General features: G+C 46.9%; 1 protein-coding gene across 1 annotated transcript in view; it reads left to right on the top strand.

Moving 5' to 3' along the window:
• LOC115116083 (uveal autoantigen with coiled-coil domains and ankyrin repeats protein-like) overlaps nucleotides 1-24,537 on the top strand; it is an 80,530-nt gene extending 55,993 nt beyond the window's left edge. Inside the window, 17 exon segments of the mRNA XM_065012361.1 lie at nucleotides 130-187; nucleotides 4,038-4,108; nucleotides 4,300-4,406; nucleotides 6,757-6,938; nucleotides 9,651-9,688; nucleotides 11,100-11,141; nucleotides 12,513-12,620; nucleotides 12,841-12,873; nucleotides 13,116-13,208; nucleotides 13,359-13,389; nucleotides 13,499-13,548; nucleotides 14,005-14,802; nucleotides 14,805-16,754; nucleotides 17,273-17,428; nucleotides 18,922-18,987; nucleotides 22,314-22,344; nucleotides 22,347-24,537. Of these exon segments, the coding sequence (XP_064868433.1) occupies nucleotides 130-187; nucleotides 4,038-4,108; nucleotides 4,300-4,406; nucleotides 6,757-6,938; nucleotides 9,651-9,688; nucleotides 11,100-11,141; nucleotides 12,513-12,620; nucleotides 12,841-12,873; nucleotides 13,116-13,208; nucleotides 13,359-13,389; nucleotides 13,499-13,548; nucleotides 14,005-14,802; nucleotides 14,805-16,754; nucleotides 17,273-17,428; nucleotides 18,922-18,987; nucleotides 22,314-22,344; nucleotides 22,347-22,501 (3,969 nt within the window). The 3' untranslated portion in view covers nucleotides 22,502-24,537.
• The last annotated feature ends 593 nt before the right edge of the window (nucleotides 24,538-25,130 follow it).

The following is a 25,130-nucleotide window of genomic DNA, read 5'->3' as shown; positions in this document are numbered from 1 at the left end:
ATGGATTGCTCCCACAGAGTGTTCTTTTGAGAGATGCAAGCAGAAATGTAAGAAGAGTTTTGTCAGGATGAGTGTCTCAGGTTTTTAAGAGGCATATTACATTTGAGGATTATTTGTGTGGTTTTGCAGCACAACTGTCCTGTGGGGAATGTGGACTTGCAGGGGAGGACCGCTCTACACGACGCTGGTGAGAAACAGTTTGGATCCTCCTCTCCTCTGTCATTACACTAGATTCCTTTTACTTCTCTACTTTCTCTAATCTGGTGTAATGAGCTGCCCAAGAGATCCTAATGAACACCGGCAGACAGATGTACACACCAGAGTCGGTACATAGATGTGCTTTGAATAGACAATTGATGACCCGATGCAGTATTACACTGTATGACATTCACTTCACATACTATCATGACAGGTTCCTGATAGATTGATAGGAACATGATAGGTTCTTTATAGATTGATAGGAATATGATAGATTGATAAAATGATAGAACATGGTAGAACATGATAGGAAATGATGGAATGATAGGAACACGATAGGATTCTGATAGATTTATAGGAACATGATGGAATGATAGGAACATGATGGAATGATAGGAACACGATAGATTGATAAGAACACGCTAGATTGATAGGAACATGATAGATTGATAGGACCATGATAGAATGATAGGAACATGATAGAATGATAGGAACATGATGGAATGATAGGAACATGATGGAATGATAGGAACATGATGGAATGATAGGAACATGATGGAATGATAGGAACATGATGGAATGATAGGAACATGATAGAATGATAGAATGATAGGAACCTGATTGAATGATAGGAACATGATAGATTGATAGAATGATAGGAACATTATAGAATGATAGGAACATTATAGAATGATAGGAGCATGATGGAATGATAGGAACAGAATGATAGGAACATTATAGAATGATAGGAACATTATAGAATGATAGGAGCATGATGGAATGATAGGAACATGATAGATTGATAGAATGATAGGAACATGATAGAATGATAGGAACATTATAGAATGATAGGAACATGATAGAATGATAGGAACATGATAGAATGATAGGAACATTATAGAATGATAGGAACATGATGGAATGATAGGAACATTATAGAATGATAGGAACATGATGGGATCCTGATAGATTGATATGATCACTGATAGATGTTGATAGGAACACGATAGGTTGATAGGAACACGATAGGATCCTGATGGATTGATAGGATCCTGATGGATTGATAGGATCCTGATGGATTGATAGGATCCTGATGGATTGATAGGATCCTGATGGATTGATAGGATCCTGATAGATTGATATGATCCTGATAGATTGATAGGAACATGATGGGATCCTGATGGATTGCTAGGAACATGATAGGTTGATAGGACCATGATAGATTGATAGAATGATAGGAACATGCTAGAATGATAGGAACATGCTAGAATGATAGGAACATGATAGAATGATAGGAACATGATGGAATGATAGGAACATGATAGATTGATAGAATGATAGGAACATGGTGGAATGATAGGAACATGGTGGATTGATAGAATGATAGGAACATGATAGAATGACAGGAACATGATAGAATGATAGGAACATGGTGGAATGATAGGATAGAATGATAGGAACATGGTGGAATGATAGGAACATGGTGGAATGATAGGAACATGGTGGAATGATAGGAACATTGTGGAATGATAGGAACATGGTGGAATGATAGGACCATGGTGGAATGATAGGACCATGGTGGAATGATAGGAGCATGGTGGAATGATAGGAACATGGTGGAATGATAGGAACATGGTGGAATGATAGGACCATGGTGGAATGATAGGAGCATGGTGGAATGATAGGAGCATGGTGGAATGATAGGAACATGGTGGAATGATAGGAACATGGTGGATTGATAGATTGATAGGAACATGATAGAATGATAGGAACATGATGGAATGATAGGAACATGATAGATTGATAGGAACATGATGGGATCCTGGTGGATTGCTAGGAACATGATAGGTTGATAGAATGATAGGAACATGATAGAATGATAGTATCTTGATCGAATGATAGGAACATGATAGGATCCTGATAGATTGATAGGATCCTGATAGATTGATAGGAACATGATGGGATCCTGATGGATTGCTAGGACCATGATGGGATCCTGATGGATTGCTAGGACCATGATGGGCTCCTGATAGATTGATAGGACATGATGGGATCCTGATAGATTGATAGGACCATGATGGGATCCTGATAGATTGATAGGAACATGATGGGATCCTGATGGATTGATAGGAACATGATGGGATCCTGATGGATTGATAGGAACATGATGGGATCCTGATGGATTGATAGGAACATGATGGGATCCTGATGGATTGATAGGAACATGATGGGATCCTGATGGATTGATAGGAACATGATGGGATCCTGATGGATTGATAGGAACATGATGGGTCCTGATAGATTGCTAGGACCATGATGGGATCCTGATGGATTGATAGGATCCTGATAGATTGATAGGAACATGATGGGATCCTGATAGATTGCTAGGACCATGATGGGATCCTGATAGATTGCTAGGACCATGATGGGATCCTGATGGATTGATAGGATCCTGATAGATTGATAGGAACATGATGGGATCCTGATAGATTGATAGGATCCTGATAGATTGATAGGAACATGATGGATTGATAGATATGATCAGATTTTCTTGAATGTTCTCCACTTCCGATGCTTGAAGAGATTATTTACTCTGATAGAAGTTGCCTGTCAATACTACAGGAGCTCAATATGAGCTGAGCAAAGTCATTTAAGGCAAATATGAACACAAACACCCCATTCTGTCTCTTTGTAGTGCTGTACAACAGCAACCTCCAGTACATTGGAATCACATATAGATTCACCTGTTGCACACATGTTTATCCTTACCGTACCTCTGCATGCGAGATGTAAACGTGCCAGGGTGAATGCCTGCTGCACAGGCTTCATTTCTCATTACTATACCAGTCCTGTACTGAGCTCTGTGTTCATTACTATGCCAGTCCTGTACTGAGCTCTGTGTTCATTACTATGCCAGTCCTGTACTGAGCTCTGTGTTCATTACTATACCAGTCCTGTACTGAGCTCTGTGCTCATTACTATACCAGTCCTGTACTGAGCTCTGTGTTCATTACTATACCAGTCCTGTACTGAGCTCTGTGTTCATTACTATACCAGTCCTGTACTGAGCTCTGTGTTCATTATTTTATGGCCAGTCCTGTACTGAGCTCTGTGTTCATTACTATACCAGTCCTGTACTGAGCTCTGTGTTCATTACTATACCAGTCCTGTACTGAGCTCTGTGCTCATTACTATACCAGTCCTGTACTGAGCTCTGTGCTCATTACTATGCCAGTCCTGTACTGAGCTCTGTGTTCATTACTATACCAGTCCTGTACTGAGCTCTGTGTTCATTACTATACCAGTCCTGTACTGAGCTCTGTGTTCATTACTATACCAGTCCTGTACTGAGCTCTGTGTTCATTACTATACCAGTCCTGTACTGAGCTCTGTGTTCATTACTATACCAGTCCTGTACTGAGCTCTGTGTTCATTACTATACCAGTCCTGTACTGAGCTCTGTGTTCATTACTATACCAGTCCTGTACTGAGCTCTGTGTTCATTACTATACCAGTCCTGTACTGAGCTCTGTGTTCATTACTATACCAGTCCTGTACTGAGCTCTGTGTTCATTACTATACCAGTCCTGTACTGAGCTCTGTGCTCATTACTGTACCAGTCCTGTACTGAGCTCTGTGCTCATTACTATACCAGTCCCGTACTGAGCTCTGTGTTCATTACTATACCAGTCCTGTACTGAGCTCTGTGTTCATTACTATACCAGTCCTGTACTGAGCTCTGTGTTCATCATTTTGATGGCAAGAACCTGGAATGATGAAGGCACTGCTGTCCGTTTGCTTGATGACGTGAAATAATGGTTTATTTTTGTGTGTCCAAGTGATGGCAGGCTGCTCCTCTAGCGTCAAACTACTGTGTGACAGCGGGGCCTCTGTAAACGCAAGTGATTTTGTGAGTATTGTTGTCCAATTCATTCACACCTATGCTGCTCTACATTTATCCTTAACGGACTACTGTAGTAATGAGATAATCATCACAGCCGTGAATCACTAGCTCTGTCTGTCTGTCTGTGTGTGTCTGTGTGTGTCTGTGTGTGTCTGTGTGTGTCTGTGTGTGTGTGTGTGTGTGTGTGTGTACTGCAGGACGGGCGGACTCCTCTGGTGCTGGCTACCCAGATGTGCCATCCACACATCTGCCGGCTGCTGTTGGAGCGAGGGGCCGACATCGCCATCCGTGACAAACAGAACAAGTAAGCTGGTCCACCCAGGGTCCACAAAGCATCACAGCTAGATACTAAATGAAATGTATTCAAAGCTTCACTTGTTATTCACTTACTGTGTGTATTGATGGGGTTCAGTTACAGTGTGTATTGATGGGGTTCAGTTACAGTGTGTATTGATGGGGTTCAGTTACAGTGTGTATTGATGGGGTTCAGTTACAGTGTGTATTGATGGGGTTCAGTTACAGTGTGTATTGATGGGGTTCAGTTACAGTGTGTATTGATGGGGTTCAGTTACAGTGTGTATTGATGGGGTTCAGTTACAGTGTGTATTGATGGGGTTCAGTTACAGTGTGTATTGATGGGGTTCAGTATTATGGGGTTCAGTGTGTATTGATGGGGTTCAGTTACAGTGTGTATTGATGGGGTTCAGTTACAGTGTGTATTGATGGGGTTCACTTACAGTGTGTATTGATGGGGTTCAGTTACAGTGTGTATTGATGGGGTTCAGTTACAGTGTGTATTGATGGGGTTCAGTTACAGTGTGTATTGATGGGGTTCAGTTACAGTGTGTATTGATGGGGTTCAGTGTGTATTTACAGTGTGTATTGATGGGGTTCAGTTACAGTGTGTATTGATGGGGTTCAGTTACAGTGTGTATTGATGGGGTTCAGTTACAGTGTGTATTGATGGGGTTCAGTTACAGTGTGTATTGATGGGGTTCAGTTACAGTGTGTATTGATGGGGTTCAGTTACAGTGTGTATTGATGGGGTTCAGTTACAGTGTGTATTGATGGGGTTCACTTAGTGTGTATTGATGGGGTTCAGTTAGTGTGTATTGATGGGGTTCACTTATAGTGTGTATTGATGGGGTTCAGTTAGTGTGTATTGATGGGGTTCAGTTACAGTGTGTATTGATGGGGTTCAGTTACAGTGTGTATTGATGGGGTTCAGTTACAGTGTGTATTGATGGGGTTCAGTTAGTGTGTATTGATGGGGTTCAGTTAGTGTGTATTGATGGGGTTCAGTGTGTATTTAGTTGTGTATTGATGGGGTTCACTTATAGTGTGTATTGATGGGGTTCAGTTACAGTGTGTATTGATGGGGTTCAGTTACAGTGTGTATTGATGGGGTTCAGTTAGTGTGTATTGATGGGGTTCAGTTAGTGTGTATTGATGGGGTTCAGTTAGTGTGTATTGATGGGGTTCAGTTAGTGTGTATTGATGGGGTTCACTTACAGTGTGTATTGATGGGGTTCAGTTACAGTGTGTATTGATGGGGTTCACTTAGTGTGTATTGATGGGGTTCAGTTACAGTGTGTATTGATGGGGTTCACTTACAGTGTGTATTGATGGGGTTCAGTTACAGTGTGTATTGATGGGGTTCAGTTACAGTGTGTATTGATGGGGTTCAGTTAGTGTGTATTGATGGGGTTCAGTTAGTGTGTATTGATGGGGTTCACTTACAGTGTGTATTGATGGGGTTCACTTACAGTGTGTATTGATGGGGTTCAGTGTGTATTGATGGGGTTCAGTTAGTGTGTATTGATGGGGTTCAGTTAGTGTGTATTGATGGGGTTCAGTTAGTGTGTATTGATGGGGTTCAGTTACAGTGTGTATTGATGGGGTTCAGTTAGTGTGTATTGATGGGGTTCAGTTACAGTGTGTATTGATGGGGTTCAGTTACAGTGTGTATTGATGGGGTTCAGTGTGTATTGATGGGGTTCAGTTAGTGTGTGTATTGATGGGGTTCAGTGTGTATTGATGGGGTTCAGTGTGTATTGATGGGGTTCAGTTTACAGTGTGTATTGATGGGGTTCAGTTACAGTGTGTATTGATGGGGTTCAGTTACAGTGTGTATTGATGGGGTTCAGTTAGTGTGTATTGATGGGGTTCAGTTAGTGTGTATTGATGGGGTTCAGTTAGTGTGTATTGATGGGGTTCAGTTAGTGTGTATTGATGGGGTTCAGTTAGTGTGTATTGATGGGGTTCACTTATAGTGTGTATTGATGGGGTTCACTTATAGTGTGTATTGATGGGGTTCACTTACAGTGTGTATTGATGGGGTTCACTTACAGTGTGTATTGATGGGGTTCACTTACAGTGTGTATTGATGGGGTTCAGTTACAGTGTGTATTGATGGGGTTCACTTAGTGTGTATTGATGGGGTTCAGTTACAGTGTGTATTGATGGGGTTCACTTAGTGTGTATTGATGGGGTTCAGTTACAGTGTGTATTGATGGGGTTCACTTACAGTGTGTATTGATGTGTCAGTGATGCATTTGTCTGGCCTCTATAGACTTTGCTTTGTAGCCTACTCTTCAATACATTTCATTATGGAGGCAATTGAATTATTCATATGTCTGTGTGTGTGTGTCCAGGACCGCTCTTACCCTGGGCTGTGAGTATGGCTGTAAGGACGCGGTGGAGGTCCTTCTGAAGAGCGGCGCCGACGTGACGGCCGTGGACAGCTTTGGCCACGACTGTTTCCACTACGCCCGCCTCAGCAAGAACCAGGAGCTGGTCAGCCTTTTCAAGACCTACCTCGACAACGTCACCAAAGGTCAGAGCACGGCTGTGTCCCGATTTGACCTATGACCTATGCCCTAGGTACTCCTGTAGATGTGTTGTTCACCCTGTGTGAGGGCTGCCCTGTGGACAAGAGGCCACATTTCATTTTCCTGTTTAAACCTTCAGCGATGTTCAAAACTGTGAAACAAGTTTCATCGACTTCAAATACTATAGTCATCGTCCATGTCTGGCAGGGATGATGTTTTTCTGTGTCTTTCAAATGAGAACTCGATGTTTTCTTAGCCTCAGTAGGGGGGAGACAGGAGCAGCTTGCCCAGAATGAAGAGGTTCTGAGATGTTTCTATCTGCAGTGTAAGCTGTAACTCAGCCGGTGCCTCAGAAATACAGAAACCACAGGAGACTGCTGAAAACACCCATTCAACCAGAAGATCAAAATGAGAGCAAGGAAAAAGTCAAAATAACATGTCTATTGAAAACACTGGGTTAAAAAGTCACGCTGCAGAGAAAGTAAAGTTATTAACAGAATGAAATGGACTGGGGGAAATTTGCAGCAAAGGTGAAAAAAAGGATTGTGCTTTTAAGGAAGGTAACCTGAGTTCAAGTGTGTCAGCTTTCTTCTTTCAGAGGGAATTTAAGGTTGTTCATTCAACGCGGCATGTGGCTTTGCAGAGTGTTTTCATGTGGGTTTTTATCAAGGCTATGTGAAATAGAGTACATAAAATGTCCCCAACAGATCCCCTTCATGTGAACTTTGTGTATAGAGCCATGCATTTATCAAAGGCCCACTCAACTAGAACCCTAGGTAAAGGGCCCACTCAACTAGAACCCTAGGTAAAGGGCCCACTCAACTAGAACCCTAGGTAAAGGGCCCACTCAACTAGAACCCTAGGTAAAGGGCCCACTCAACTAGAACCCTAGGTAAAGGGCCCACTCAACTAGAACCCTAGGTAAAGGGCCCACTCAACTAGAACCCTAGGGAACTAGAACCCTAGGTAAAGGGCCCACTCAACTAGAACCCTAGGTAAAGGGCCCACTCAACTAGAACCCTAGGTAAAGGGCCCACTCAACTAGAACCCTAGGTAAAGGGCCCACTCAACTAGAACCCTAGGTAAAGGGCCCACTCAACTAGAACCCTAGGTAAAGGGCCCACTCAACTAGAACCCTAGGTAAAGGGCCCACTCAACTAGAACCCTAGGTAAAGGGCCCACTCAACTAGAACCCTAGGTAAAGGGCCCACTCAACTAGAACCCTAGGTAAAGGGCCCACTCAACTAGAACCCTAGGTAAAGGGCCCACTCAACTAGAACCCTAGGTAAAGGGCCCACTCAACTAGAACCCTAGGTAAAGGGCCCACTCAACTAGAACCCTAGGTAAAGGGCCCTCAACTAGAACCCAACTAGAACCCTAGGTAAAGGGCCCACTCAACTAGAACCCTAGGTAAAGGGCCCACTCAACTAGAACCCTAGGTAAAGGGCCCACTCAACTAGAACCCTAGGTAAAGGGCCCACTCAACTAGAACCCTAGGTAAAGGGCCCACTCAACTAGAACCCTACTCAACTAGAACCCTAGGTAAAGGGCCCACTCAACTAGAACCCTAGGTAAAGGGCCCACTCAACTAGAACCCTAGGTAAAGGGCCCACTCAACTAGAACCCTAGGTAAAGGGCCCACTCAACTAGAACCCTAGGTAAAGGGCCCACTCAACTAGAACCCTAGGTAAAGGGGCCCACTCAACTAGAACCCTAGGTAAAGGGCCCACTCAACTAGAACCCTAGGTAAAGGGCCCACTCAACTAGAACCCTAGGTAAAGGGCCCACTCAAAGAACCCTAGGGCCCACTCAACTAGAACCCTAGGTAAAGGGCCCACCCAACTAGAACCCTAGGTAAAGGGCCCACTCAACTAGAACCCTAGGTAAAGGGCCCACTCAACTAGAACCCTACCCTAGGAACCCTAGGTAAAGGGCCCACTCCACTAGAACCTAGGTAAAGGTAGAAAGGTAAAGGGCCCACTCCACTAGAACCCTAGGTAAAGGGCCCACCCACTCACTAGAACCCTAGGTAAAGAACTAGAACCCTAGGTAAAGGGCCCACTCCACTAGAACCCTAGGTAAAGGGACCCACTCAACTAGAACCCTAGGTAAAGGGACCCACTCCACTAGAACCCTAGGTAAAGGGCCCACTCCACTAGAACCCTAGGTAAAGGGACCCACTCCACTAGAACCCTAGGTAAAGGGACCCACTCCACTAGAACCCTAGGTAAAGGGCCCACTCCACTAGAACCCTAGGTAAATGGCATCTAATCAAATTCCACTCTTTAGCACTTTAGTCTACATTTGTCAGAAACTAGAATTGCCTTTTCTCCTAGTATCTGGTGCACCATCAGTCATTTACCCTACTTAACAATTATCTTGTTGTGGCAAATTGATGTCCTTGGTTTGTGGGAGGCGGCTTTAGATGGCTTCATCAGATTTCTCCCACACCTGTTGTTTGTTTTCACGCTCAGTGCTCATTTGAGATTGGTTTCTCATCAAGCCTTTAATCATCATTATTGTGGCATAATTGCTTTTTTTTTGTTGCATAAAGTCTTTGTGCCCGTGTGAAAGTACTGTCCTTGTATCACTTCATTTCAACTTCTCTCTTCAGTCTCCTGAAGACTTGGTGGTGACAAAATCCTAAAGGACATGAGTAACGGGCTGCTCTGACGTGTGTAAACAGACCCTTTAATTGTTTCTCATTGTATCCACAGCAAAAGAAGCTGCCAAGATGGAGCAGAAAAAGCGACAGGTAACATCGCATCGCTCACTTTAATTGCCAACCTTCATACTGATTTCAGATTTAAAACAACACACATCCCCACAGACAATATCTCCTAGATCCTAGGGCAATGCCTCTCCTGCTATATGTTGCCCTTTGAGCTGTTGATTAGACTGTAGTTGTTATTGTTGAGCTGTATAGTAATCACTTGGCATTTCTACTGTTATTTCCTCTGGGTGAATCCATTGTTGTAAAGGTGAGCCGGCTCATAGGCTTACCAAAGGTTTGACGTGAGCTCCATCAAGCAAATAGGATGGGTTTTTATTATCGATTTTGTTAATGCTTCCTCGTCAAGGCACTTCCTGGGTCATGTGTTCTGTATACATGGAGCGATAGACGGTATCTGTGAGTTCTGAACAAGCCGATCCCAACAATACCACTTAAGTTCAGTTTCTGCTCTATTGAATCTGACCACATTCACCACTCATTGATTTAATATTGAATCTGACCACATTCGCCACTCATTGATTTAATATTGAATCTGACCACATTCGCCACTCATTGATTTAATATTGAATCTGACCACATTCACCACTCATTGATTTAATATTGAATCTGACCACATTCACCACTCATTGATTTAATATTGAATCTGACCACATTCACCACTCATTGATTTAATATTGAATCTGACCACATTCACCACTCATTGATTTAATATTGAATCTGACCACATTCACTCATTGATTTAATATTGAATTTGACTCATTGATTTAATATTGAATCTGACCATTGATTTAATATTGAATCATTCGCCACTCATTGATTTAATATTGAATCTGACCACATTCACCACTCATTGATTTAATATTGAATCTGACCACATTCACTCATTGATTTAATATTGAATCTGACTCCACTCATTGATTTAATATTGAATCTGACCACATTCACCACTCATTGATTTAATATTGAATCTGACCACATTCACCACTCATTGATTTAATATTGAATCTGACCACATTCACCACTCATTGATTTAATATTGAATAGAGACGGTCACAAGTGTTTTTACAAAATCCCTGTTGTGTTGAAGCTGTTTGCTTAATGGTGTATTACCATGCGGTCAGCAGTGAGTTGTCATGTTTTACACTGTTTCCTGTGGAGGCCAAGTGACTCACACTCTGACATTCAGTTGGACATTACTGCCACCTAGTGACGAGATGGATAATCGCAGTTCATTCCCTAATGTCACTGCCATTTACATTTACATTTAAGTCATTTAGCAGACGCTCTTATCCAGAGCGACTTACAAATTGGTGCGTTCACCTTATGACATCAGATAAACTGTATATAAGGAAATCTTTTACCCTGCTACCACTAGCCATCCGCCCCCCCCTCTTGGCCAATCATGGCTAAATGATAACCTGTGTGTCCACAGCACTCAGTGGAGATGACTGAACAGGCCGAAGCCAACGTGAGGGTGAGTACAATTGTTTTTCTCTGCATACGTTCTATATTGAATTTGATAGGCCAGCTACATTGAGTTTGACCTCGTAGTCCTTTGTGATGGACAGGGATGTAATTACCCGGTCTGAATGTATGAGGACATTAAGCAAGATGTATATAGGGGAATATATAGGGGAATATATAGGCTGGCCTGAGCATCAGCGTGACATGATTCTACAATGTGCAGGATAATTGAAGGTACTAGTGAAATTATATTTACTGTTGGATCTAATTAAACAGATCTATAGATGTTTTCAACTCAGCGGTTACTGTCCGCTCTGAGATTAAACAGATCTATAGATGTTTTCAACTCAGCGGTTACTGTCCACCCTGAGACTAAACAGATCTATAGATGTTTTCAACTCAGCGGTTACTGTAAACAGATCTATAGATGTTTTCAACTGAGATACTAAACAGACTAAACAGATAGATGTTTTCAACTCAGCGGTTACTGTCCACCCTGAGACTAAACAGATCTATAGATGTTTTCAACTCAGCGGTTACTGTCCACCCTGAGACTAAACAGATCTATAGATGTTTTCAACTCAGCGGTTACTGTCCGCCCTGAGATTGGAATGTTGGGGGTTTGATCCCAGGTCAAGTCATACCAAAGACTCTAAAAGGGGACCTGATGCCGCTGTGCTTGGCACTCAGCATTAAGAAGATGGCTTGGGGGTAAAGGTGTCCGTATGCTTCCCAACTGAAACAATTCGGGAAGAGTTTGTGCGTATGTAATATTTTGTGCCATTTTTGTTCGTTTTGGACTTCGGTGAGGGTTTGTTCGGCTGTTCGGGCACAGAATGTTTTCTAGAGGCAAGCCAAGCCAATCACCCCTTCGTCTGTGATTGGTCAACAGTAGGGGTTCTTCAATGAGAGACGATTCGTTTTCATGCCCAATCTTTCATTGAGAAATATTGCACCAAACATCTTAGTTAGATGTTACATTTCCACGACTATGATCTTCTCGGCAAAATGAAATTCTTCAGGTGTCTTCAGTAAGTGTATACTGGCTACGGCATCTCAAGATGAACAAACAGTACTATTGCTGCGTTTTTCTCATTTTTAAAGCGAATGTCTTTTAAAAGGGAGTATGCAAGCAACTCTCATTGGGTTGGGGTTGTCGAGTTCAGCTAGGAGCCAGCCGAACAGAGGGATGCTGACGCGTTACGGCCCTGTGACAGACTAGCATCCTGCCCAGGGGATGGACATGTACTTCAAGCTGACTCAGGCTACAGAAACATTTGATAGGATCCTGCACTATGGGCTGTTCTGGCTTGGACAAGGGTTACTTAGAGATTTGTGTGATTTGACTTGGAAATGGATTGTGACTTCTAATGTTTGTCAGGACCTGGAGAGACAGAACGAGAGCCAGCAGGAGACTCTGAGGAAGTTTCACCTGGAGCAGAGGACTCTGATGGATAAGGTCAAACTACTGCAGCAGCAGCTCAGCCAGGTACACACACACACACACACACACACACACACACACACACACAGAAAGGTGTGTCGACAACTTCTTGACTAACATGGAAAGTCACTGAGAGGGGAATCAAACACAGTTTGTGCTTCAAGAGAAACATAAGAACTTGGACGGTGACAGGCACTATATATGGTAATGAGTTGTTTGTCAAACCCTCTGATACTTAACTTGTAATCCTCTATATCCTGTGCAGGAAAAACATACAGTGGAATGCATCCATAAAGAGGTAAGGACAGCCACATAACTCAATTGTTTGGGGTGGGAAGAAAAAATTGAAAACATTTTACCTATAGATTAGAGAGTTGAATTAGCATGCCTGTTTGTTTGTGTTTGTGAGAATGTAGAAAGATTTGATTGGATACCAGGCCATAGCTGTATTCATCTGAAAGTTACTGTCCTCAAATGCAATTAAAGTTGCTAGGCTGTTGATCTGCTCTAAAGCTCCACGTTGTGTTTGTGCTGAATTAGAGGGAACAGCTGAAGCTCTTACTGAGTGCCAAAGACAGGGAGGAGGGGGCTCGGGCCCCAGAGACTGTCAAGGTTCAGCTCAGGAGCCACATGGTGAGGGACCACAGCCAAATGCCAACCCTGCTACAGCATATGAAATCATCATGGGGTTTTATATAATAATAATAATACTAAGAGCTGTTGCTGAGGTTGTCTAAGGTTGTGTGTGAATGTGAACACACTGTGTGTTCTATGTGTTTTCAGGGGGACTACTCTGGCCAGTCTGTTATCAAAGGTGAGGGAGCTCTCTTTAAATGGGAGATATCAGAGAATAAGAGATCCAATCAGAGGATCTGAATTTAAAAAAGACCTCTTCTGAATCATCTCCGTATTTGTTCTGGCAGGAAAAGACAATGTCCTCGTCAAACAATCTCACAGCCTGGATTCAGCGCAGGTAAACCTGACTTCTTCGTTTTTCTAGAGCATTATGGACCACAATGACAAGGAAACTGTCATGAAGTATGATAAACACGCAGACCATATCTGCTGTGTATTCTAGTCCAGTCAGCAACCATGAGCTTATCAGCTCTCTGACAGCCAGATAAACGGCTGAATTCTCATTTCGTTCTGTCAGCTGTTTGCCCCCCAGCAAATGAGAGATTTATTCTCTCAAACCACTGCAGGTATTTTTTAGATTTTGGGCTCAACTTTTAAATTGATATTTTTTTATCCTATTGTAGCCTTCACATCTTCTCAGTATTCTCGTGTCGCTATAGTGGAACTGACTAAGTCAGCTCTCATTGCAAAACCAATATTGGACTGACACTGCTGTGAGTGAGAAATAGGTGTGCGAAGTGTATGTAAATTGCACAATCATTCCACACACATGAAACTTTTGTTCCTGCTGTAGATGCTGCAGTCGTCCGGTCTTTCACACTCACTGTCCCGTCCCCTGGAGCTTGCGGGACGTCCTGGCGTGGGCTGGGACCCAGTCGAGGAGGTGGAGGCCCTGCGGCGCGAGCTGGAGACGGTGAGGAGGCGGCAGCAGACTGCCGAGGAAGAGGCTCTTCGCCTGCAGGCGGCACTGGCCCGCAAAAGCCAGGAGTGCCAAGAGCTGGTCCAGAGCCGGGAGACCATCCAACGGCAGGCAGACCGGCAGGTCCAGGAGCTGGAGGAGGCACTGGGGGACGTCCAGAAGAGGATGCTGGACTCTGAAGCCAAGGTCAAGCAGCTCCAGGCCCACGTGGTGGCGGTCAAGGAGCACCTAGGAGGCCAGGCGGCCGACGAGCTCCGTGCCCAGCTCCACGATGTCAAGGCCAAGTACGAGGGCGCCTCGGCCGAGGTGGGGCGCGTGCGTAACCACCTGAAGCAGAGCGAGAAGGCCCTGGAGGAGTACAAGAGCAGCGAGGGCCAGCTGGCGGTGGAAGCAGAGCGGCTGGGCCTGGAGCTGACCGCCTTGCGGGAGGAGCGGGATGAGCTGGCAGAGGCTGTGCTGGACATGGAGGCCCTCATTAAGGAGACCCGGGCACGGCAGGGAGAGAAGGTTGTGCCGGCAGAGAAGTTTGACAACATGAAGAACCTGCTGAGCAATGCGGTGGATGAGAAGGAGCGTCAGCTGGCAGAGCTGCGGGAGGACTATGACCGTGTGCTGGAGGAGGTGGCTGAGCTACACAGGGAAATGGACAGCCAGCAAACCCAGGCCGGGACTGGGCGGTCCCCCTGCAGGAGCATGAGAGGATGAGGACGACCCTGGAGGAACAGAGTTCCTCCATGAAGAGGAGGCTGGCGGACATAACTGCCAAGAGCCAGGCACTGATCCGCCAGGTAGAGGAGAGCGAGGAGGAGCGGGAGATGCTCCAGGAGCAGCTGGAGGAGCTCAACAGCAGGGTGGAGGCCAACTTCATCCCCCTCAAGGCCCATGAAGAGGCCAAGAGCGCCCTGGAGAGAGCTGTGGAGGAGCTGGAAGAGAGGCTGGTGGAGGCCGCAGAAAGGAACGGCCAGGCCGAGGTGCAGATCCGGAGGCTACAAACGGAGAGGGTCACCCTGTGTGAGAGCGTCACCAGCCTACAGAGCGCTACCGTGCCCTCTGAGAAGTTCCGGAGCGAAGTGGGTGCCCTGAATGCTCGCAACGCTGAACTGGTGAAGGAACTGGAAGTGCTCCAGAAGAGGTTTGAAGAGAGAGAGAAGGAGCTGGCCCAGGTCACTGCCAAGAACCAGTCTCTGAAACAGAGCCTAAATGGAGAGTACGTGTTCAGAGAGAAACATGAGCAAGTGAATTCGGAGCTGAGTGCTGCTTTGGAGAAGGCCAAGGCTGAGCTCTCCAAAGTGGAGAAGGAGAGCAAAGAAAGTGAGGAAGAGTTGCAGAAGGTGAAAGAGGGTAGTGCAGAGTTGAAAGAGAAGCTAGAGAATGTTCAGGTGATGATAGAAAATGACTATGTGTGCCTTATAGACCATGAAGCTGTAAGGGTTAAGTTGAGCAATGCTGTTGTTGAGGCGGAGCATTGTGCCAAAGAGGCGTTGGCAAGCTACCAGTCTGCCCAAGATGGGACAGTAAAGCTTCACCAAGAAATGGAGGCGCAGAAGAAAGAACTAGACACCATCCAGGAAGCTATCCAGGCCAAGTTTGTTCCGTTGACTGCCGTAGAGGAGAGGGAGAACTCCTACAACACCAAGCTGAAAGACTTGACAGGAAAGCTCTCGGAGATGCAAGAGAAGTACAACCAGGAGAAGTTGGAGGGGGAACGTCACAAGCAGGAGAAAGAGAAACTGAAAGTGCAGATGGAGTCTGTGCAGCAGAGAATGGAGACAGGCTTTGTCGCCAGTGAAAAGCACAAGGAGGTGGAGGATGAGTACAGGGGTAAAATGGAGGAGCTGACGCTGAGGTTGGTGGACCTGGAACAGCAGTACAAAGACGTGACAGTGCAGAGGGCTGAGCTGGAGGAGCAGAACGCCCTGTGTAACACTGACATCCAGAGCCTGCAGCAGCGCCTGGAATCCGAGTCGGCCCGGCTGGAACACTATGAGGCCGAGCACCGAGCCCTGAGGAGCACCATCCACCAAGCCCAGGACGAGTGCCAGAAAGCCAGGGAGGCCCAGCGTATGGAGGCCCAGAGAGCCTGTGCCTTGGAGAAGGAGCTCCAGGGATGCTCCGGGGACCAGGCCGTCCTCCTGCAGCAGCATGCTCAGGCCAAGGAGGCCCTGGAGGGGCAGGTGGCCCAGCTACTCGCTTCCCTTCGCCAGGAGCAGGAGACCAGCGCCCAGAGGGCCCAGAACGTGGCAGCCCTGCAGTCAGAGCTGCTCCGGGCCACCCAGTCCCTGGACGAACTCGGAGGAAGAGAGGACCAGTTGAGCCAGCTGAAGGCTGAGAAGCAGCGTCTGCAGGAAGAGACAGCGGCGTTGGGGGAGAGGCTATCTGGGCTGGCGGAGCAGTGCGAGGTGCTCCACCATGAGGTGGCCCAGGCCAGGGAGGACGAGGGCAGGGCCAGAGAGGGCCAGTCCAGGGCCAGGGTGGAAACTGAGGCCCTGCAGGAGAAGAGCAACACCATGGATAAGGAGATCCGGGAGCTGAAGGAGAGGTACGAGGAGTCGCTCAGCACCATCGGGGAGTTTCAGAGGAGGATCCAGATGTCGGCGGAGCAGACTGAGGTCAAAGACAAAAAGGTAGGAGAAATATTCTGCATTGAATTGTCGGCCATTTTTAATATGAATAAAATCAACTTAAATGTGCAGTTCCAGCCAAAAGTTGACACACCTACTCATTCAAGGGTTTTTCTTTATTTGTACAATTTTCAACATTGAAAAAAAGCGGTCATCAAGGTAAAGGGTGGCTACTTTGAAGAATCTCAAATACATTTTGATTTGTTTGACACTTTTTTGGTTACTACATGATTCCATATGTGATATTTCATAGTTTTGATGTCTTCACTATTATTCTACAATGTAGAAAATAGTAAAAAATAAGAACTCTGGAATGAGTTGGTGTCTCAACTTTTGACTGGTACTATATATGGTAAAAGTACGGTAGTATTTACATTTGGTAAGATCTCAATTTCTCTGTTTTTAGTTCTGTTAAGAAGTTTGGAAGTTTTTCTGGCAATACTTTTGTCCGTTGATATGAGGTTTTCTAAATATGTAGATGGTTATGTATGTTCTGGTGCTAACAGCTTTGTGTGTTTCAGATCAGCGAGCTGCTGACGGACGTGGAGAGACTGAAACAGGCCCTCAATGGTCTGTCCCAGCTGGCGTACGCTGGCAACGCTGCACCCAATAAGAGACAGACGCAGCACATAGACACACTCCAGGCCCAGATCAAGAGCCTGCAGCAGCAGCTGGCTGTGAGTGTGTGTATATATATATGCATGCACACACACACACACACACACACACACACACACACACACTGCAGATGTAGTGGATGGCAGCCAGTTGTAGCTAACCTAGCATTTCTGTGACATTGCCCCTATTTGACAGTCTAAAAGAATACATACACACAGAACATAGCTGTACATTTTAAAACTTGTCAGGGATGACACAAAGTAAATGACTTATTTCTGTTGTGGTCCCTTACATTGTGTGAAGCTGTAACGATTGACTTGCCTACATAGTGTACATACTTGATTGTATTGACATTTTATACTCATGACAGACGATGACCTATAACATGGTGTCATGTCAATACGCTGCACTAACACCATAATCAGTCACTCAGTACTCTCTGGCTCCAAACATAATGAGCCTCGTTAGTAGGAACGAAAGCATTTTTTCAGTCCAGCGTTAGTTACCGATAATGGGGATGTTATTATCTTCGTTAATTACCTTGATGACATAGAGGTTTGGTCCAGACATGATTGATCCTCCTCCCACAGTGAGTTACTGGAAATGAACCATTTCCCTGTGGATATATCAGTACATCAGAAAGAACATCTGTGTCAGTGCTCTTACAGTGCAAACCAAAGACTATTTGTCTGTCGTATAATTACAGTAACACTCTTCGCTGTGTGGTATTACCGCCGATTTACCGCTGAGCTGGAAACGATGCGAGACTCAACAAAACATTCGTCTGTGCACCTGATTTTCAAGGACGACCTCTGCCTTCCTCTCTGTCAGCTCACTCGGAGCCTTTGAAATGATGGAGGCAGAGAATGAACTGGTGTACTTTTTTTTGAAGTCGGGTCTAGCGGCTAGCCAGAACCCAGATGAAAAGAAAATGAGGTCCGTATTAGAATCCTGAAAACGTCATTACTCATGCTCTGATGTGAACCCACGGTCGGGGCCACGTTTTGATTTGGAGTTCGCTCTCTTGGCTCTTTCGTTCGATGTTGGCAGTCTTCAGGAATATATGGATGCCATCTATTTTTCTGTGAAAGACGGGCGTATTTCAGAGGTGCATGTTAAGGTGGAGCCAGACAGGCAGAGTCCCTTTGTAATGTCTGCCAGGTCAGCCCATAGTGGGCCTGTACTCATCACATCTCTCCCTCTCACTCTCACTCTTACTCTCACTCTCTCTTACTCTCTCCCTCCTCTCTCTCCCTCTCCCTCTCACTCTCTCTCACTCTCACTCTCTCTCACTCTCACTCTTACTCTCTCTCTTCTCTCTCTCTTCCCCTCTCCCTCCTCTCACTCTCACTCTCTCTTACTCTCTCTCTTCTCTCTCTCTTCCCCTCTCCCTCCTCTCTCTCCCCCTCTCTCTCCCTCTCACTCTCTCTTACTCTCTCTCTTCTCTCTCTCTTCCCCTCTCCCTCCTCTCTCTCTCTCTCACTCTCACTCTTACTCTCTCTTACTCTCTCTCTTCTCTCTCTCTTCCCCTCTCCCTCCTCTCTCTCCCCAGGATGCTGAGAGTCAACACAGAGAGGTGGTTTCAATATATAGAACTCATCTCCTCAGTGCAGCACAGGTCAGTGTGTTTCTTTTTGTTAGTGATTTTTTTTCTAGTTAAAGTAAAATATAACACTCCAGCCTCCCTGGCATCCCTTGCATTTTTGTTGCCCAGCAAATTCCTGAAGACAAATAATATATCTGAAAATATGTGATTGTTGATACGATAGTGTCCTAAATGTCAGAGGCTGACGACACCAGTAGACTGGCCTATAGCCCACACTGCTGACGACACCAGTAAGACTGACCCATAGCCCACACTGCTGACGACACTAGTAAGACTGGCCCATAGCCCACACTGCTGACGACACCAGTAAGACTGGCCCATAGCCCACACTGCTGACGACACCAGTAAGACTGGCCCATAGCCCACACTGCTGACGACCCCAGTAAGACTGGCCCATAGCCCACACTGCTGACGACCCCAGTAAGACTGGCCCATAGCCCACACTGCTGACGACACCAGTAAGACTGGCCCATAGCCCACACTGCTGACGACACCAGTAAGACTGGCCCATAGCCCACACTGCTGACGACACCAGTTTGACTGGCCCATAGCCCACACTGCTGACGACCCCAGTAAGACTGGCCCATAGCCCACACTGCTGACGACACCAGTAAGACTGACCCATAGCCCACACTGCTGACGACACAGTAAGACTGGCCCAGTAAGAGCCCACACTGCTGACAACACCAGTAAGACTGGCCCATAGCCCACACTGCTGACGACACCAGTAAGACTGGCCCATAGCCCACACTGCTGACGACACCAGTAAGACTGGCCCATAGCCCACACTGCTGACGACCCCAGTAAGACTGGCCCATAGCCCACACTGCTGACGACACCAGTAAGACTGGCCCATAGCCCACACTGCTGACGACACCAGTAAGACTGGCCCATAGCCCACACTGCTGACGACACCAGTAAGACTGGCCCATAGCCCACACTGCTGACGACACCAGTAAGACTGGCCCATAGCCCACACTGCTGACGACACCAGTAAGACTGGCCCATAGCCCACACTGCTGACGACCCCAGTAAGACTGACCCATAGCCCACACCGCTGACGACACCAGTAAGACTGGCCCACAGCCCACACTGCTGACGACACCAGTAAGACTGGCCCATAGCCCACACTGCTGACGACCCCAGTAAGACTGGCCCACAGCCCACACCGCTGACGACCCCAGTAAGACTGGCCCATAGCCCACACTGCTGACGACACCAGTAAGACTGACCCATAGCCCACACTGCTGACGACACCAGTAAGACTGGCCCACAGCCCACACTGCTGACGACACCAATAAGACTGGCCCATAGCCCACACTGCTGCTAAGACTGGCCCACAGCCCACACGCAGACCCCAGTAAGACTGGCCCATAGCCCACACTGCTGACGACCCCAGTAAGACTGGCCCATAGCCCACACTGCTGACGACACCAGTAAGACTGGCCCATAGCCCACACTGCTGACGACACCAGTAAGACTGGCCCATAGCCCACACTGCTGACGACACCAGTAAGACTAACCCATAGCCCACACTGCTGACGACACCAGTAAGACTGGCCCATAGGCCACACTGCTGACGACACCATTAAGACTGACCCATAGCCCACACTGCTGACGACACCAGTAAGACTGGCCCATAGCCCACACTGCTGACGACACCAGTAAGACTGGCCCATAGCCCACACTGCTGACGACACCAGTAAGACTGGCCCATAGCCCACACTGCCCAGTAAGACTGGCCCATAGCCCACACTGCTGACGACACCAGTAAGACTAACCCATAGCCCACACTGCCACACCAGTAAGACTGGCCCATAGGCCACACTGCTGACGACACCAGTAAGACTGACCCATAGCCCACACTGCTGACGACACCAGTAAGACTGGAGCCCACACTGCTGGACACCAGTAAGACTGGCCCATAGCCCACACTGCTGACGACACCAGTAAGACTGGCCCATAGCCCACACTGCTGACGACACCAGTAAGACTGGCCCATAGCCCACACTGCTGACGACACCAGTAAGACTGGCCCATAGCCCACACTGCTGACGACCCCAGTAAGACTGGCCCATAGCCCACACTGCTGACGACACCAGTAAGACTGGCCCATAGCCCACACTGCTGACGACCCCAGTAAGACTGGCCCATAGCCCACACTGCTGACGACCCCAGTAAGACTGGCCCATAGCCCACACTGCTGACGACCCCAGTAAGACTAAGACTGGCCCAGTAAGACTGGCCCCAGCCCACACTGCTGACGACCCCAGTAAGACTAGCCCACACTGCTGACGACACCAGTAAGACTGGCCCCCACTGCTAGCCCAGCCCACACTGCTGACGACACCAGTAAGACTGGCCCATAGCCCACACTGCTGACGACACCAGTAAGACTGACCCATAGCCCACACTGCTGACGACACCAGTAAGACTGGCCCATAGCCCACACTGACTGACCCAGTAAGACTGACGACCAGTAAGACTGGCCCATAGCCCACACTGCTGACGACACCAGTAAGACTGGCCCATAGCCCACACTGCTGACGACACCAGTAAGACTAACCCATAGCCCACACTGCTGACGACACCAGTAAGACTGGCCCATAGCCCACACTGCTGGCGACACCAGTAAGACTGACCCTAGCCCACACTGCTGACGACACCAGTAAGACTGGCCCATAGCCCACACTGCTGACTGGCCCATAGCCCACACTGACGACACCAGTAAGACTGGCCCATAGCCCACACTGCTGACGACACCAGTAAGACTGGCCCAGTAAGACCCACACTGCTGACGACACCAGTAAGACTAACCCATAGCCCACACTGCTGACGACACCAGTAAGACTGGCCCTGGCCCACTGCCCACACTGACCCTAGCCCACACGACACCAGTAAGACTGGCCCATAGCCCACACTGCTGACGACACCAGTAAGACTGGCCCATAGCCCACACTGCTGACGACACCAGTAAGACTGGCCCATAGCCCACACTGACCCCAGTAAGACTGGCCCATAGCCCACACCCAGTAAGACTGGCCCATAGCCCACACTGCTGACCCCAGTAAGACTGGCCCATAGCCCACAGTAACCCCAGTAAGACTGGCCCATAGCCCACACTGCTGACGACCCCAGTAAGACTGGCCCATAGCCCACACTGCTGACGACCCCAGTAAGACTGGCCCATAGCCCACACTGCTGACGTCCCCAGTAAGACTGGCCCATAGCCCACACTGCTGACGACCCCAGTAAGACTGACCCATAGCCCACACTGCTGACATAACTGTGAAATAGGGGACCAGTGGATGATCTCAAACCGTTGTTGTTTCTCCCAGGGCCACATGGATGAGGACGTCCAAGCCGCCCTGCTGCAGATCATCCGCATGAGACAGGAGTTTGTCTGCTAAAAGTCCATTCAGCAACAACAGAACACAACCCGTTGACTCAAATCCACCGTTCACACAGCCCCAGCTACAGAGCATCCCCCCCCCCGCTGTGGCCCCTGTGGGCGCCTGGCGTGTGAGAGTGTGTGTGTCTGTGTGGGAAGAGATCCATGTTACTAGTCAAACATAATCCTCCCTGTATGTCTAGATTGGTTTGTGTGTTTCAACAGAACTAAGACCAAGTGTTGTGGATGGACATAGATATACAGTAGATATACGTTAGATAGAGAGGGTAAGGGTAGACCATGGGTTGTACCTTAGCTAGGTGGATAAACCTCAGCATAGGAGATGACTCAATGGGATACTGTAGCTGCTGACCAATAGAATGTACTAATGTCCTTTGAAAACATGAGCATGATGAACTGCCTATGCAGGCCTTTCTCTTCCTGGCTACTCTGTTAAGGCTCCATGAAACAGGATATTCAATGCCTAGCTGGCAAGTCTCTGAAAGGAAGCTCTTCTTAGATGGAATGTATGTACATCTCCTCTAGGACTGTATGGGTTTAGCATGATGTTGGGTCTTGTGGAGGTGTGGTGGGGTGATTGGCCTCTGCTTAGATGGAATGTATGTACATCTCCTCTAGGACTGTATGGGTTTAGCATGATGTTGGGTCTTGTGGAGGTGTGGTGGGGTGATTGGCCTCTGCTTAGATTATCCTCCTGACGTCGCAGCAGTGAAACGGATCTGAAAACACAAGCAGCAAAGTCCGCTGTTAACTCACATTCCCCCGTGGCGATCGACTCCCTCCCGTCTTTCGTCTTCATCTTTTGAGGTTCTACGGTGAATTCTAGAACCGTGCCCTGGTCATTTCAAACAGGAACCCCCTGAAGTTAACTACTCATTCAGTTTGGGAGCAGGACTCCTCCATTTTGGGGCATTGGCCACAGCGACTGTTTCCCTAAAGGTCCAAACTTTATCTTGATTCTTTTCACTGAATCGTAAACTCCTCAAGCAGTCTCTTTAAGCCATTGACCCCACACAAACAACGTGAATGTGGGGCTCTGCACATTCTGGATTTGACTCGAGGAGTGTTTGCAAACAACACTGTAGCCCAATCTTAAGACGAACCCCTACCATTATGGTGGTCACAGATCTGAAGGAACAGGATAGGTTTAAGACAGTGACTCTATCAGGGCAGCCTACATGTTGATGACTTGGAGCAATCTGCATATTGCTTACACCTATCCAGTCCCCCTTCAGATCGGCAAAAACACACCAGAGAGTTAGAGGCTGGGAGTTTTGGACAGGGGTTCTGGAAAAGGGCCTTGGCTGTGTCCTAGTGTTTGCGGTGCAGCGTCTCCTGTTGCTGGAGCGAGAGTGCCCTCTAGTGGGGAGACTTGGCAGGCCAAGTTGACTGATGTATTCATTTGACTAGTGTTTTTTTGTTGTTGTCTTGTCGTGGTTCATTTTAGTGGTCTCTGAGAGTGGAGCAAGTCTCTTGTGCCTTTAAACTGATATCTTTTTCATGGCTTTGTACTACTTTGATTAATAAACAACGTTGGTGTAACAATGAAATTCAGCAGGTCTGGAGTAGAAAGACAGGACACCCTTTAGGGGAACAGTTAGGATGTCATTCTGTAGGGATACTACGAATCCCTCTATTTATATGGATTGAGAAGTGTAAGGTTGCGTCTGAAATGGCACGTTATTCACTATATAGTGCACTGCTTTCGACCAGGAGGTCTAAAGTAGTCCACTGTGTAGTAGGGAATAGGGTTCCGTTTGGAACACACGTGTTGCTAAGCGTAACAATATGAAGAAGCTCAGTGATGCTTTTGTCTTTTGTCTAACAAACTTTGCAAAGCATATAGAAATGTATATTAATCCATTTCATACTAAATCCTCTATATACTACTGCTGTAACACACTGATCTGAAATGTGATTTTGAAATGAACATAAAACAGATTAATTTAAAATTGTTCTTTTTTTAAAATTTTAATTCGAGGATCATGAAATACATCTGTCTCCAATAACAGCATTTACAAGTTGAATACAGTTATTTTAAATCTAGACCAATATGTTGAAATTGGTTGTTTTTCTTTTTTCTTCTTGCAAGTATTTATTTTTGTTTGTGAATTAGTGTTAAAAACATAAATAAAAGTCCCTAACTTAGATGTCATGTTGATTTCCTTCCTGCACATAATATGAAGACACAATACGATGCTTCAATATACCTGGTGCACAGTACGGTTTGGGTCGGTCCTATAGTGGGAATCAGCCAACACAGTACGGGTTTGGGTCGGTCCTATAGTGGGAATCAGCCAGCACAGTACGGGTTTGGGTCGGCCCTATAGTGGGAATCAGCCAACACAGTACGGGTTTGGGTCGGCCCTATAGTGGGAATCAGCCAACACAGTACGGTTTGGGTCGGCCCTATAGTGGGAATCAGCCAGCACAGTACGGTTTGGGTCGGCCCTATAGTGGGAATCAGCCAGCACAGTACGGTTTGGGTCGGTCCTATAGTGGGAATCAGCCAACACAGTACGGGTTTGGGTCGGCCCTATAGTGGGAGTCAGCCAACACAGTACGGTTTGGGTCGGCCCTATAGTGGGAATCAGCCAGCACAGTACGGTTTGGGTCGGTCCTATAGTGGGAATCAGCCAGCACAGTACGGTTTGGGTCGGTCCTATAGTGGGAATCAGCCAGCACAGTACGGTTTGGGTCGGTCCTATAGTGGGAATCAGCCAGCACAGTACGGTTTGGGTCG

Source organism: Oncorhynchus nerka, linkage group LG27, assembly GCF_034236695.1.
Source record: "Oncorhynchus nerka isolate Pitt River linkage group LG27, Oner_Uvic_2.0, whole genome shotgun sequence".
NCBI classification, from domain to species: Eukaryota; Metazoa; Chordata; class Actinopteri; order Salmoniformes; family Salmonidae; genus Oncorhynchus; species Oncorhynchus nerka.
The sequence above is the reverse complement of the archived record's forward strand: the minus strand, read 5'-3'. Positions and strand labels throughout refer to the sequence as shown.